Source organism: Stomoxys calcitrans, chromosome 2 (genome assembly GCF_963082655.1).
Source record: "Stomoxys calcitrans chromosome 2, idStoCalc2.1, whole genome shotgun sequence".
Classification (NCBI taxonomy): domain Eukaryota; kingdom Metazoa; phylum Arthropoda; class Insecta; order Diptera; family Muscidae; genus Stomoxys; species Stomoxys calcitrans.
In genome coordinates, this window is record NC_081553.1 from 232,506,293 (window position 1) to 232,522,775 (window position 16,483).

Below are 16,483 nucleotides of genomic sequence, written 5' to 3' on the forward strand. Positions count from 1 at the left end.
TAATTTTAGCCAAATGAGAAATGCAAGATACCAAGTTAAGGTTCTGGTAGGCTTTAACTTGGCAAAATCCACTTCGATCTTAGTCCCTACCACATCTTAACTCTGGACACTGGCCTCCCCGTGGTATTACATGCGTTAACTAACCCTAATAACATCCACTAAAGGTAGTGAGTTAATAGGGGCTGCGAGTTCCCCATAACGACTATTAAAGCGTCAGGTCTCTTTTTATCGTTCTGTGTACGTGACCAAGTACTTTGAAAATTAAAACAAGTAAGAGCCTGCTATGTTAGGCCGGGCCGAATCTTATATACCCTCCACCATGGATCGCATCTGTCGAGTTCTTTGCGCAGTATCTCTTTTAAGGCAAATGAAAAGGGACGGAGAAGAAGGAGGAGGAGCTATATCAAGTTATAGTCCGATTCGGGGCTGAAGAAGCAAAATCGGGAGATTGGTTTATATAGTAGCTGTACCAAAGTATAGATCGGTTCAGACCATATTGCATACAATATGTTAATGGCCATGGGAGAAGTCGTTGTACAAAATTTCTGCCAAATCGGATGAGAATTGCGCTCTCTAGAGCCTCAAGAAGTCAAGATCCCAGATCAGTTTATGTGACAGCTATATCAGGTTATATACCTATTTGCGTCATACTGATCACAGTTTTTGGAAGACATATCAAAACACCTCATGCAAAATTTTTGACAATTCGTATGTGAATTGCGCCTTCTAGCGGCTCAGTAAGTTGAGATTCAAGATCGGTTGATTTGGCACCTATACCAGGTTATACACCGATTTGGACCATACTCCGCACAAATGTTCGAAGTGACACCAAAACACCACGTGTAAAATTACAAACAAATCGGATAAGAACTCTAAAAGGTCAAGAAGTATAGACCCAATATCGGTTTATATGGCAGCTATATCAAAACATGGACCGATTTGACCCATTTACAATCCCAACCGACCTACACTAATAAGAAGTATTTGTGCAAAATTTAAAGCGTCTAGCTTTACTTCTTCAAAAGTTAGCGTGCTTTCCAAAGACAGACGGATGGACATGGCTAGTGCGATTTAAAATGTCACGACGATCAAGAATATATATACTTTATGAGGTCTTAGACGCATATCTCGAGGTGTTTCAAACAGAATGACGAAACTAGTATACCCCCATACTATGGTGGAGGGTATAATAAAAGAAAACCGGTCTAGTAAAGTTGGTGACCCTTATGGTCCTTTAACCACGGACCATGATATTTATACTAATCTAGTCATTCCGTTTGTAGCACCTCGAAATATTGATCTGGGCCCCCATAAAATATATATATTCTGGAACGTCTCGACATTCGATCTAGACATGTCAGTCCGTCTGTCGAAATCACGACAGCATTCGAATGCTTAAAGTTAGCCACATAAAATTTTGCGCAGATACTTAATATTGATGTAGGTCGTTGGGGATTGCGAATGGGCCATATCGGTTCAGATTTAGATATAGCTTCCATATAAACCGAAATCATGATTTGATTTCTTGAGCCTCTGGAAGCCTTAATTTTCATCCGATTTGGCTGAAATTTTGAACATAGTGATCCGTTATGACTTCAAACAACTGTGCCAAGTACCGTCCAAATCGGCCTGTAACCTGATATAGCTCCCATATAAACTAATCTCCCGATTTGACTTCTTGAGCCCCTGAAAGCCGCAATTTTTTCCCGATTTGGCTGAATTTTTGCATATAGTGTTCTGTTATGACTTTCAACAACTGTGCCAAGTACGGTCCAAATCGGTCTAAACCAGATATAGCTCCCATTTTTTAGCCGAATCCATGGTGGTGGGTTCCCAAGAATAGCTCCGGCTGAATTTAGTACGCTTTTACTTGTCAAATTTGTGGCTTGAATGTAGGTTCCCTTTTATTTTTCGGGATTGAAAAACCCTTGTGTCGCAATCTGCCAACTGGCTCTATCGTAAAGCTTGACATTTGTTGAGGTTCTAAATACTCAGAACATTTTGATATACGAGCACTATTTGTGTTGTTTACAGTAACTTAAAAGATTCATTTCGCCCAAAAAATGGAATTGAATCGTGAATATTCTCGTGCAATTATTACACCCACCACCGAAGGATGAAGGTATATTCATTTTGTCATTCCGTTTGCAACACATCGAGATATCCATTTCCGACCATTTTAAGTATATATATATATGATCAGCGTAACTATCTAAGACGATCTAGTCATGTCCGTCCGTCTGTCTGTTGAAATCACGCTACAGTCTTTAACAAGTAAAAGCGTGCTAAGTTCGGCCGGGCCGAATCTTATATACCCTCCACCATGGATCGCATTTGTCGAGTCCTTTTTCCGGCATCTCTTCTTAGGCAAAAAAGGATATAAGAAAAGAGTTGCTCTGCTATTAAAACGATATCAAGATATGGTCCGGTTCGGACCACAATTAAATTATATGTTGGAGACCTGTGTAAAATTTCAGCCAATTCGTATAAGAATTGCGCCCATTGGGGCTCACGAAGTAAAATAGAGAGAACGATTTATATGGGATCTATATCGGGCTATAGACCGATTCAGACCATAATAAACACGTTTGTTGATGGTCATGAGAGGATCCGTCGTACAAAATTTCAGGCATATCGGATAATAATTGCAACCTCTAGGGGTCAAGAAGTCAAGATCCCAGATCGGTTTATATGGCAGCTATATCAGGTCATGAACTGATTTCAACCATACTTGGCACAGTTGTTGGATATCATAACGAACTCCTTCGTGCAAAAGTTCATTCAAATCGGATAAGAATTGTGCCCTCTAGAGGCTCAAGAAGTCAAGACCCAAGATCGGTTTATATGGCAGCTATATCAGGTTATGGACCGATTTAAACCATACTTGGCACAGTTGTTGGGTATCATAACAAAACACGTCGTGCGAAATTCCATTCCTATCGGATAAGAATTGCGCCCTCTAGAGGCTCAAGAAGTCAAGACTCAAGATCGGTTTATATGGCAGCTATATCAAAACATGGACCGATATGGCCCATTTACAATACCAACCGACCTACACTAATAAGAAGTATTTGTGCAAAATTTCAAGCGGCTAGCTTAACTCCTTCGGAAGTTAGCGTGCTTTCGACAGACAGACGGACGGACGGACGGACAGACGGACGGACATGGCTAGATCGACATAAAATGTCGCGACGATCAAGAATATATATACTTTATGGGGTCTCAGACGAATATTTCGAGTAGTTACAAACAGAATGACGAAATTAGTATACCCCCCATCTTATGGTGGAGGGTATAAAAATTGAGAAACTTTGCACATATTCTTTTTTTTATCCAAAAGCTGGTTAAGTATCTTGATACAACTCCCGATCCGCCGATTTAGGTTTTTAGGCCCATTAAAGCCACATTTATTATCCAATTTGCTGAAATTTGGGACAGAGAGTTATATTAGGCCCTTTGACATCCTTCTTCAATTTGACCCAGATCGGTTCAGATTAGGATATAGCTGCCATACAGACCGATCTCTCGATTGAGGGTCGTAGGCCCATAAAAGTCACATTTATTATCCGATTTGGAAGAAATTTCGACATCTTCCTTCAATTTGGTCCAGATCGGTCCAGATTAGGATATAGCTGCCATATAGACCGATCTCTCGATTTAAGGCTTTAGGCGTATCAAAGGCGCATTTATTGTCCGATGTCGCCGAAATTTGAGACAGTGAGTTGTGTTAGGCCCTTAGACATCCTTCTTCAATTTGGCTCAGATCGGTCCAGATTTGGATATATCTCCTATATAGACCGATCTCTCGATTTATGGTTTTGGGGCCATAAAAGGCGCATTAATTGTCCGATTTCAACGAAATTTGGAACATTGAGTTGTGTTAGGCTCATCGACATTTTTTTTGCAACTTGGCTCAAATCGGTCAATATTTGGATATAGCTGTCATATAGTCCGATATCACGATTTAATGTTTTGGCCCATAAAAGGCGCATTTATAATACGATTTCACTGAAATTTGACACAGTGACTTATGTTAGGCTTTTGGACATCCGTGTGGTGTATGGTTCAGATATACTAAAAAAGACGAATATTTTGTTATACACAATTGAAGTATGACTTGTATTTATTAGTATTTGCTCCAAATCGCACCATATTTCGATATAGCTGCTATGGTTGACGAAAGGTGACTTATGTATATACCCGAGATGGTGCGTATCCAAAGTTCGGTCTGGCCGAACTTAACGCCTTTTTACTCGGATGGTATGGTGACTTCAACCGAGGCCGCAGTTCACTCCTAGACGAATTTCGTGAAGGTCGTTCAAAATCAGTTGTTGTTCCAAAAACCATTGATGGTGTGCGCCAACTGATATTGCAAGATCATCATGTGACCTATCATGAGATTGAGACAACCTCAGGCATTAGAGGAACCAGCATACATTCAATATTGCAAGAACATTTGACCGTCAAAAAAATTTATTCGCGTTGTATCCCACACAATTTGTCAATCGCTCTAAAGAATGGACTTACACCTAAGCCAGTAATCGGATTGTTGTGCGCTCTAAATACAAAAAAGGGAACTTTGAAAAAGAAAATCTAAATTAGAATTCCATGCTATTAACAAAATCCTTAATTGTTTTCCATGCCACTTCCCCGAAATTCTGAAATTTGGCACGGCTACGTCTCTTTGATGCACGCTGGTTAAGTTCTTGAAAGGGTCAAATCGGACCATATTTGGATATAGCTGCTATATAGACCAATTTTCCGATAAAGGGTATAAAGCCCATAAAAACTTACTTTTTATCCGATTTTATTGAAATTTGAAACAGTGAGTAGTTTAAGGCTTCCCGACAACTGACCCAAATATCGTTCAGATCGGATTATATTTAGATATAGCTGCCATATAGACTGATCTCCCGGTAACGGGTATGAAGGTCATAAAAGCATTATTTTTTATCAAATTTCACTGAAATTTGAAACAGTGAGTAGTTTAAGGTCACCCCCATCCAACCCAAATATGGTAAAAATAGGACTGCATTTAGATATAGCTGGCATATAGACCGATATGCCGGTTAAGGGTCACAAAAGCTTTATTTATTACCCGATTTTTTTTTTGAAATTTGAAATACAAAATTCAACAGTGACTAATATTTATAAGACCACTCAATGTCCTTGCCGAATTTGGGTGCATAAGTTATCCAATTTTCATCGGATTGTGACGGAAGGGGGTTTATATATATACCCGAGGTGGTGGGTATCCAAAGTTTGGCCCGGCCGAACTTAACTTTACTTGTTTCCCTACCAAATGTCCCCCAATTTCGTATTCGTTTTGAGAAATTATAAAAGCTGTTGCATGATTACAAGAGACAGACCACCAGATATGGGTGTTCGTTTAAGATTTGTACAAAATGAAGAATATACTTTATGGGAGCGAAATTTAATATTTCAATATCTTGCAATTGAAATGACAAAATGATAAAGTTCTTTGTTCAACGTATTTCTATACGAAAATCCTTCTTAAAATGGTTGCCCAAGCATTTCACCCATATAGGTTTTTGTTTGACAATTTTTTTAATGATTTTGATAATGAATTGACATTTGTACCTTCCGTCTAATTACAATGATGATACGAAATTTGTTTGCAATACATGAAGATAACAATCATAGGTCACCTTAAATTATTTCGCTTCATTAAAGCAAAATCCGTTTCAATAATGGGAAAAAAAATCTTTATGCATCCAGCCGTCGAATGTCATAAATTTACGGTGTCTGGGCTCTTATCAGCAACATATAAAGCTGGCATTAGAATTCCAACGACAACAACGTACCAGTACAAGGACGAAAAATATTAACGGCTAGACAATGCAACAGCACAACATCCATCAAATGTCTCTTAATGAAAACGTATAATTTTTGTGACACCTGACATCCACACCAAATAGCATCCAGAAGTTCAATAAATATACTTAACCCTCAACCGCTCATAGGGATCTATTAGTTTCTAGAAACATAATGCATTCGCCAATTCAACTTTGACATGGTTTACGTGTAACTGCGCTAATTTTTCCACATTTTTTAGTAGAATACAAGGCAAATTGTTACCGAGATTCTGTCCAGATGAACTCAGGGAATTTTTCAAAAGCAGACTTCTAAAAGCTACAAATGAGGAATTACTTGTTGAAAAGTTGTGACTCATGCCAAAAAATACATCTTGTTTACCCTTAAATCCCATTTGTAAAAAAAAAAATTGTTCCACCCTCATTAATTATGAAGCAAAATCCCTTCATGAATAAGACTCAACTCCCCTTTGTGGACATTATCAAGAGTTATAATCGTAAAATTCATTATTTAAATGAATCATTTCTATCACCTTTCGATAAGGCAGACAAAATTTTCAATATTAATTCAAACAATTAAAAGCGTACAAAGTTCGGCCGGGCCGAATCTCGGGAACCCACCACCATGGATTCTGCTAAAATATGGAAGCTGTATCTGGTTTTAGACCGACTTGGACCGTACTTGGCACAGTTGTTGAGAATCATAACAGAACACAGCTTGTAAAATTTCAGCCAAAACGGACAAAAATTGCGGCTTCTACCGACTCAAGAAATCGAATCTGGGGACCGGTTTATATGGGAGCTATAACAGGTTATTGACCGATTTAAAGCGTATTTGGCACAGTTGTTGGAAGTCACAACAGAATACTACATGCAAAATTTCATTAAAATCGTACAACATTTGCGGCTTGTAAGGGCTTAAGAAGTCAAATCGGGAGATCGCTTTATATGGGAGCTATATCAGGTTAAAGACCGATTTGGACCGTACTTGGCACAGTTGTTATAAGTCATAACAGAACACTATGTGCAACATTTCAGCTTAATCGGACAAAAATTGCGGCTTCCAGAGCACAAGAAGTCAAATCGGGAGATCGGTTTATATGGAAGCTATATCCAAATCTGAATCGATATGTCCCATTTACAATCATCAACGACCTACATCAATAGCGAAATTTCAAGAAGCTAGTTTTATGCGTTCGACCGCTATCGTGATTTCGACGGGCATGGATAATTCGATTCAGAATGTCGAGGTGATTAAGAATATATATACTCTATGGGGTCCTAGGCCAATACATCGAGGTATTACAAACGAAATGACTAGATAAGTATACCCCCATCCTATGGTGGTGGGGTATAAAGAAGGTCTAACCTGATTTTTTGCTACTTTACAGGAGAAGGAATAAACTTAACTTAGGCCTTTCTTTGAAATCCGTCATTTGCAATTACATCCATTGAATGTGCATCTGACATTTGCGTCTCAGAATAAAGAACCAGTAAGGAAAGGCAAAAGTCGGGCGAAGCCGACTACATAATACCCTACACCACTGAGAATACCTAATGTTTTTAATAGATAGCACTTATATGCAAATTTAGTCAGACTTTAATTTTGCATGCCTATTGAAATATCGAATAGAACGTTATACGATTTTCTTACGATGGTACGAAAATTGTGGATTCTACACCCTTAAAGGTCGAAATACATAAAAGATATATATGAGAGTTTTATCAAAATCGATTTTGATGAAATTTTGCACACGTATTGGGATATCAATTAAACCATCTCGTGAAAAACTTTGTAGAGATCGAACCAAAATTTTGGCCTTAAAAGGCCATATCGGATAAAAAATATGTATGGGAGCTATATCTAATTCTGGGCCGATTTTTATGGAACTTTGCACACATATGAGGACGTTAAATAAAACGGTCCATGCCAAATTTTGTAATGATCGGACCTTAAAAGGCCATATCGGATGAAAAATATATATGGGAGCTATATCTAAATCTGGACCGATTTTTATGGAACTTTGCACACATATGAGGACATTGAATAAAACCCACTATGCCAAATTTTGTCAAGATCGGACCAAAATTGTACCTGCTGCAGCCTTAAAAGACCATATCGGATGAAAGTTATATATGGTAGCTATATATAAATCCCTACACCACCACTGTGGTACAGGGTATTATAGATTGCTGCATTTGTTTGCAACGCTAAGAAGGAGAAGAGCTAGACACATTGAAAGGTATACCGATCGACTCAGAATCACTTTCTGATTCGATTTAGCCATGTCCGTCTGTGAGTCCATGTATTTTTGTAATCAAGGTGCAGGTCGTATTTGTTATCCAATCATCACGAAATTTACCTTTTCCGCCCAAGGACGAACCCTATGGATTTTGATAAAAATCGGTTCAGATTTAGATATAGCTCCCATATATATATATATATACCGCCCGCCGTAGTAAAGAAAATTTTCAACCGATCAGCACAAAACTTGTCACGGACTGTTTTGCTACTGATTTCAACATATCTGCAAATTTCCATCAAAATCGGTTCAGATTTAGATACAGCTCACATATATATGTATCGCCCGATTTGCACTTAAATGGCCGCAGTAGCTACAATTTTCAACCGATCTGCACAAAATTTGGCACGGATTGTTTTGTTACTGATTTTAACATATTTGCTAATTTCCATCAAAATCGGCTCAGATTTAGATATAGCTCCCGTATATATGTATCGGCCGATTTACACTTAAATGGCCATTGAGCTACAATTTTCAACCGATCTGCATAAAATTTTGCACGAATTGTTTTGTTACCGATCTTAACATATCTGAAAATTTTCATCAAAATCGGTTCAGATTTAGATATAGCTCCCATATATATGTATCGCCCGATTTGCATTTAAATGGCCGTAGTAGCTACAATTTTCAACCGATCTGCACAAAATTTGGCATGGATTGTTTTGATACTGACATAAACATATTCGCAAAATTTCATCAAAATCAACTCAGATTTAGATATAGCTCGCATATATATGTATCGCCCGATTTGCACTTAAATGGCCGCAGTAGCTACAATTTTCAACCGATCTGCACAAAATTTGGCAAGGATTGTTTTGCTACTGATCTTAACATATCTATAAGATTTCATCAAAATCGGTTCAGATTTAGATATAGCTCCCATATATATGTATCGCCCGATTTGCTCTAAAATGGCCGCAGTAGCTACAATTTTCAACTTCTCTGCACAAAACTTGTCACGGACTGTTTTGTTACTGATCTTAACATATCTTCAAAATTTCATTAAAATCGGTTCAGATTTAGATATAGCTCCCATATATATGTATCGCCTCGTATCAATTTGCTCTTAAATAGCCGTAGTAGCTAAAATGTTCAACCGATCTGCACAAAATTTGGCACGGATTGTTTTGCTACTGATCTCATCATATGTGCGAAATTTTATCAAATCGGTTCGGATTTGGATGTAGCACCCATACATTATTATCGCCAGATTTGCACTTATGTGGCCATAGTAACAACAAGTCTCTGTTTAAAATTCGGTTCATATTTAGATATAGCTCTCATATACATATATATTTATATATTTCCCGAATTAATAATTGTAGTTTAGGTGTAGGGTATTATATAGTCGGCCCCACCCGACTTTTGCCTTTCCTTACTGGTTTTGTAAATAGGTTTTAGTATTACCTACATTCAAGGCATATCCTTCTAAGCCAGGGAACCATTGTCAGAAACGGCTTCTAACTCATCTGAATCACTATTGATCACAAAAAAATCCAAATCTCTTGACTGAGTCATATTTTTCTCGTCGTTTATTCTAATTAAAGATTGAGATACCCACAATGTTCATGGAGATCGTGTAATCATAAAGTAAAACACAAACATTTATTTATTTTTACGAAACACTGTGGATGAAAAAAATCTTCAGCTGTGGTTCTCCCCTTCTAAAGCTGTCAACATTTGTGAGGTACTATGCCATGTAAAACTTCTCCCCAAAGAGGTGTCGCACTGCGGCATTCCGTTCGGAGTGGGCAATAAAAAGGAGGCCCCCTATCATTGGGTTAAAATAAAAAAACTTGAATCGGACTGCAATCATTGATATGTGAGAATTTTGCCCCTGTTCCTTTCGCCCGTTTCAGAAAACCCGGCCCTAGCAACACATCAACTTAAGGCTAGATGGCACACATGTTATAGAAATAAAATTAAATCAATCAATTGGACTTACTTTACGGCAATCCGCATTTGATCGGCCAAAGGTATATCGAATGACATCTTGGTTGTTTGACGGCCACAATTGTTTCGAACTTGTAATAAAATAAATTAACCCGTCTTCAATTAAATCGCTTTCATTGGGAGTCTATGAAATAGTACTCATACGCTATGGGGGACCGCCAAGAGTAGCCAAGGAAACGAACGAAGGCAAACAAAAACAAAAATCAATGAAAAGCTGAGAATTGGCGTAAATATTCGATTGCCCGCGAAATCCTAGCAACCGACATCAAACGAACTCCACTAAATCAATGCAATTCTTAAAGGAAACCACACACACATACACATACACTTTTTGTGTGAATTCCTAGAAAATCTAAAGTCCGACAGTCATGCACTTGTTGCCCAAGCAATTAAGCCTTTTTAGAAGATTTTTTTAAGTTTTTGCTTCTCAACAAATATTGGAGGATAGACAAAAAGTCTACAAAATACACTCTTTGCGCACACACACACACTTGCAGAAGAAGGCTGCAAAAGGAGCACAGCAATTATCCGAAATTATTTTCTTATGCGCTTTCGTTTTTGCTTTCTTTGTTTTCGCATCTATTCTTATGCTTTATTTTGATGTTTTTGTAAATCGTTGCCTCGCAAATACGAAGAAAAAGATGTTCTTTGGCTATGATGTTGATTATGTGCTCTTCGTTTTTCCAAACTTTTCTTGTTTTACTCCAAGGAGTGCTTTTGGGGTGTTTGTTTTTATTTGTTTTATTATTGTTTTTGTTCCATGTTCATGGTCTGCATGCCATGCCAGCCTGTTTGAACGTGGTATATTTGTGCTTGGCTTCGACTAAAACGAACGTTTTTGCACAAGGGTTGTTCGCCAACTGAACTAAAGTGAGCAATGTTCGCAATGTAAAATAACACACTGACCAACGGAATGGAAAATAAAAAAACAAAGTTCTATTCTCACACTGGGCGACTGGGAGTGTTTGTGTGTGTGGCTGGCTGTGTTTGCGACTACGAGTCGTTAAAACAGACTGTTCTTGCTGGCTCTCAGTTTTCCATAAACCGACGCTGGCGTTGCTGCTGGCGCAATCATTTGCTGTTTTGTTAGTGTGTTGTTTTTTTTTCGCTCTCCTTTAAGACCGGCATGTGTTTGGGGGATGTGAAGAACTCTGTTGTTGTTGGTGTTGTTTGAGAACATGCATGAAAGTGCCACATTATGGATGAGAAATTCATACATAATTTTACACCCACACCCGCCCTCAAACAACCTTGCCCTGACGATGGCTATGGTTTGAGTAGCAAGACACTTTAATAGCAACAACGACACATAGACACAAAAAAGAGACATGATGTCCTCAACATATCGAAATGAACTCTTGTGCGGCTTTAAGCTATTTTGTTGTTTTAAAACCTCAGCAGCATACACATCTTCTCATGGGCGCACATGTACGTACATACAGTTTGATAAATCATTTATAGAGTATGATGGAGATGATAAACAATTTACACAGCTCAGTGCAAAATGATAGTCATGATAAGAAATAAATAATGATTAACAAATCAGAAGCTGTTTTGAGTAAAATTGAATTGCTATTGTTAAATACCATTTGCTGCAATCTTATGTATTAGAGGTTTTCATTTGCTGGCTTTTTGAGATCACGGAAAAGCGGGAATAAAATTTTTAATTTTTCGGGTTCCCGGAAATTTTTGTTCTTTTTTCCATAATCATTAAAACTGAATGGAATCTAAAAAATATTTGTGTTTACGTATAAGTCAAAGGTTTTCGGCCTCAGACATGATATTAATTCAAATTACCTTTGAATTGTTTAATGATTTTTTTTTTTCGACGATTATTTCCAGCTTTTGATATTTGGTACGTAGACGACTTTAAGGACAATAAACGGCCAATCGTTATAAATTTCTCTTACGTCTTTTCTGATCACTGGTAAACATCATAAAATGTGTTCAGATTTTTATATAGTTCAAGTGTATAAAAGGTAATTTTATAGCTATTATCTTTTTGGCAACACTGGTAAGCTGTTTACGCCTGTTTCGTGTTTTGTTTCCCGGCCAAACATCTTCAGTTTGGTTTAACCATAAATCGTGTAACAAACCAACAACGCTTTTAAATTAATGAATTTTATTATCAAAATGTGTGCTCTGTTAAGAAAGTTTATCGCGCGCTTCATTGTGTTCAGCGACTAAGCTCATTTTTAGCTCAATGGGCACGTAAATGAGCAGAAAATCTGAACCGTTATGCCCAGTTGCAATCCTCAACGACCTACATCAATATTAACTATCTGTGCAAAATTTCAAGCGGCTAGCTTTACGCGTTCGACCGCTATCGTGATTTCTACAGACGGACGGACGGACATGGCTATATCGACCCAGAAAGTCGAAAAGATCAAGAATATATATTCTTTCTGGGGTCTTAGACGAAAATTTCGAGGTGTTACAAACAGAATGACTAGAATAATATAACCCATCCTATGGTGATGGGTACAAAAAAAAATTCTGATTCAGTAGCAGTATGTATGCGATATTTTCGAACACAACTGTGTGCATTAATAACCATTCCATCGTGTGAGTCTGTGCGTTTGTATTTAAATAACCGCAAACACACAAGTGTTTTGGGTATTGAGTACCGTAAAGTGGGGTATTGGAAACATTTTATGATGGTAAATCAAAATGTTATTGGTTGCAATTTTCTTCTGAGAGCAGAAGAGAGAGAGAGAGAGTGAGAGAGTAATAACTTTCAATCACATATAGTCATACATATTTGTGTCGTATCCCTGCAGTTATGATACATTTTTTCATTAGGCCCCTACTCATCTGTGCCTATCATCAACAATATCGACTTTGTCCTTTTTTTATGTGGCACATACACCACAACAGGTGTTTATATTTCCGTTAAGGGTAAGCCCTGCTAAATACACACTAAGTTAGGCATAGCAGACTGTGAAAATGGTTAAAAGAAAATTGTGTATGAGGACGTTGAATAAAACGCTCCATACCAAATTTTGTAAACATCGGCCCAAAATTGTGCCTGCCATAACCTTAAAAGACCATATCGGATGAAAGATATGTATGGGAACTATATCTAAATCTTAACCCATTTAGGTGAAATTTTGCACACATATTGAGATATCATAAAAAACAGTTTGTGCCAAATTTAGTAGAGATCGCACCAAAATTGTGGCTTCTACAGCTTTAAAAGGTCATATCGGATGAAAGATATATATATGGGAGCTATATCTAAATCTTGACCGATTTTTATGGAACTTTGCACACATATTGAATAAAATGCTCCACGCCAAATTTTGTAAGGATGGGACCAAATTTATGCTAATACAGCTTTAAAAGGGCATATCGAATAAAAGATATACATCGGAGCTATATATAAATCTGATCCGATGATGATGAAACTTTGCACACATATTGGGACGTCCCAAAAAAAAGCACTTCGTGCCAAATTTTGTATAGATCTGACCAAAATTGCCTTTATAGGTCAAATCGGACGAAAGTTATGTATGGCAGTTATATCCTAATCTTAACCGATTTAGATGAAATTTTGCACACATATTGGGACGTCACACGGAACAATTCATGCCAAATTTGGTAGAGATCACACTAAAATTGCGGATCCTACAGCATTAAAAGGGCATATCAGATGCAAAATATATATGTGGGCTATATCTAAAACTGGACCGATTTCAATAAAATTTTGTATGCATTTTGGGTCGTTAAAAAAAAAAATCAAAAAAACATTAAAAAAAAACATCGTAAAAAAAAACATTTTTTCAAAATCAATAGCGTTTGTCCTTGGACCAAAAAAGACACATGTGCAAAATTTTGTGAATATTGGATTACAATAATACATGGACAGAAAGACAGACGGACATAGTTAAATCGAATCAGGAAGTGATTCTAAGCCGATCCGTATATTTACCGATGGGCCTAGCTCTTCTCCTTCTTAGCGTTGCAAACAAATGCGCAAATCTATAATACCCTGTACCACAGTGGTGGTCCAGAGGACCAGATCGGTCCCCTGTTCCTTAGTGGAATGTTCATGGGCTAAATTTGCAATTTTTGCCACAGAGAAATCATAGAATAGTAGAAAAGCCGTTTTCTAAATGTAAATTTTTGGTTTTGAAATGTGATCAAACTTCAAATTTTGCCAGCTGACATGAAAACGGAACGTAAAATTTAGTTTTTACTGAATTTTACTTTCCGTTCACTGTCGACAGACGTTCGGTAATCATTTCTATGTATATTCATAAGCCAAAACAAAACAGCTTACACGTTTTCCTTCATTTACGAGACCATAACCAAGCCTTTACCCTACTCAAACACATGATTTTTTAAAACGATTTTTGTAAAAATAAGGTTTCTGCTTAATGTCGAATGTTGTTAAAATTTTTCACCATGGTTGATACCATTATTACTAGTTAACATTTTTTGTGTAAAATCATATCCTAATTATGTAACTGCCAGATTACGTGCCTACTATTAACGAAAGTGTACTTAGACTTTTGTGTTCCGCTGTATATGCCTTATAACAGATCGCATATCAACATTTCGAGGTATGTATTACAAACGAAATCTCTTGAATGAGGGTTTACGAGAAGTAATCTCTTCAAAAGGTAGTTTACAACCAATTCGAATACTACCGCCTTTTAGATGTATTGCTATAGTTACTCTTTAATAAATTGACTCAACAAAATGTTTACATTTTCCTTATTTATTAAGGGAAACTTTTAAAAGGCTGATGTTGGTGTTTGTGTGCCTTTCTGCTCATGTTTTGTGGAATATTTGCTTGTCACCTCCATCCTAAACCGCACCATGTTCATAGCTCCAGCGGCAGCAGCAGAAAAACGAGCTGCTTTATCAGCTGTCAGGCCTTTAATTATTTTGCCTTATTTCTCTATCGATTTTAAATTTGCTGACAGCCGTAATATTGATATGGGAGTAATTTCCCATGCTCACTATGCTTTTCGTCATTAAATTTGTCGTCAAAGCACGTTATCGTTGGGCCTTTGTTAGGATGGGAGTAGCAAACCGTATGTGTATGCATATGTGTGTGTAGATGTCAGCTGAATTGCATACACTTGTAACTATAGATCCATATATGGTGGTGGGAATTTTCAAATTGGATTGATTGATAATATTTAGTTGATAATGGCCATATACGGCATGTGAAATGCTATCACAGTTTAGATTGTGGGATTAAAAATCCAACTTTAATTGATCATCATAAAATTGTTGAAACTCATTCATTACAAAAATAGAATTTCATCAATTTTAAGGCTTTCTCTACATAATGATAAATGTGTTTAATTGTCTTTCAATTTGCAATAATAAATGATTTGTTTGCAATATAATCTCTGAAAATGAAAATTTCCACATGAACATTCCACACAGGAATTGGGGCAAACCTCTCACATATTACCGAGTATTGTCCGATTAAAATTTTAAGCACATTGATAAGGGGCCTCCTTTTTATGGCCGTGTCCGAACGGCGTGCCCAACACCTCTTTGGGAAGAAGTTATAACATGACATAGTACCTCACAAATGTCGCCAGCATAAGGAGGGGATAACCACCGCTGCAAATTTTTTCTGTTGTTCTCGCCAGGATTCGAACCCAGGCGTTCAGCGTCATAGGTGGACATGCTATCCTTTGCGCTACGTCGATCGATATTCCATGCTGCGAGTTTTATAACCTATATCACCGCTGTTGGACAGGTTTTTATAACTCAGTGCACATGTTTGTAACACTCAGAAGCAAGAGAGATAGACCCATTGCTTAGTATACGGATCAACTCATAATCACTATCTGATTCGATTTAGCGTTTGTCTATCTGTCAATGTTAATTTGTGTACAAAGTACAGGTTGCTATATTCATACGACCAACTTCAAGTTCGGTACAGGCATTTTTGGCCTAGAGGCGAAGACTTTTGAAACTGAAAGAAATCTGTTTTATACAACTCCCTTATAGTTTAGATATGAAAACATAATTTTTTTGATTGATTTGATGTGTCTGTGGGTGTTTAAAAGAAGAATTTTATATTTGAGGGCAAACGTAGATAGCAATGGGATTTCAATGCCAACGCAAGGCATAGTAGGCTTATAATAGTAGGCGCTGATAATCATGCCTTGTGTAGATCATGGGTTACAAAGACTATAGAATTACCGATCATGCTAAGGGGTCATATTGATAACCATTTGTGTAGGATTTTGGTGCATTTCTTTATTCTTGGTGTGTGTGTGGAGTGGTGTGTGTGTATGTGGAGCGGTGGAGGTAATGATTCTGGGAGGTTTTAAGGTTTGCCTAATCAAATTATTAGATTTAATGTTAGTCTTAACCCAATAACGATGAATAAGTAGAAAACTACCCAAGAAAATAGCTGTC

The 16,483-nt window shown here is 37.3% G+C and overlaps 1 protein-coding gene across 1 annotated transcript in view; it reads right to left on the reverse strand.

Moving 5' to 3' along the window:
• LOC106093978 (esterase B1) overlaps positions 1 to 11,007 on the reverse strand; it is a 37,377-nt gene extending 26,370 nt beyond the window's left edge. Inside the window, exon 1 of the mRNA XM_013261184.2 lies at positions 10,083 to 11,007. Coding sequence (XP_013116638.2) covers positions 10,083 to 10,129 — 47 coding nt within the window. The 5' untranslated portion in view covers positions 10,130 to 11,007. The remainder of the gene's footprint in view (positions 1 to 10,082) is intronic.
• Positions 11,008 to 16,483: the final 5,476 nt, after the last annotated feature.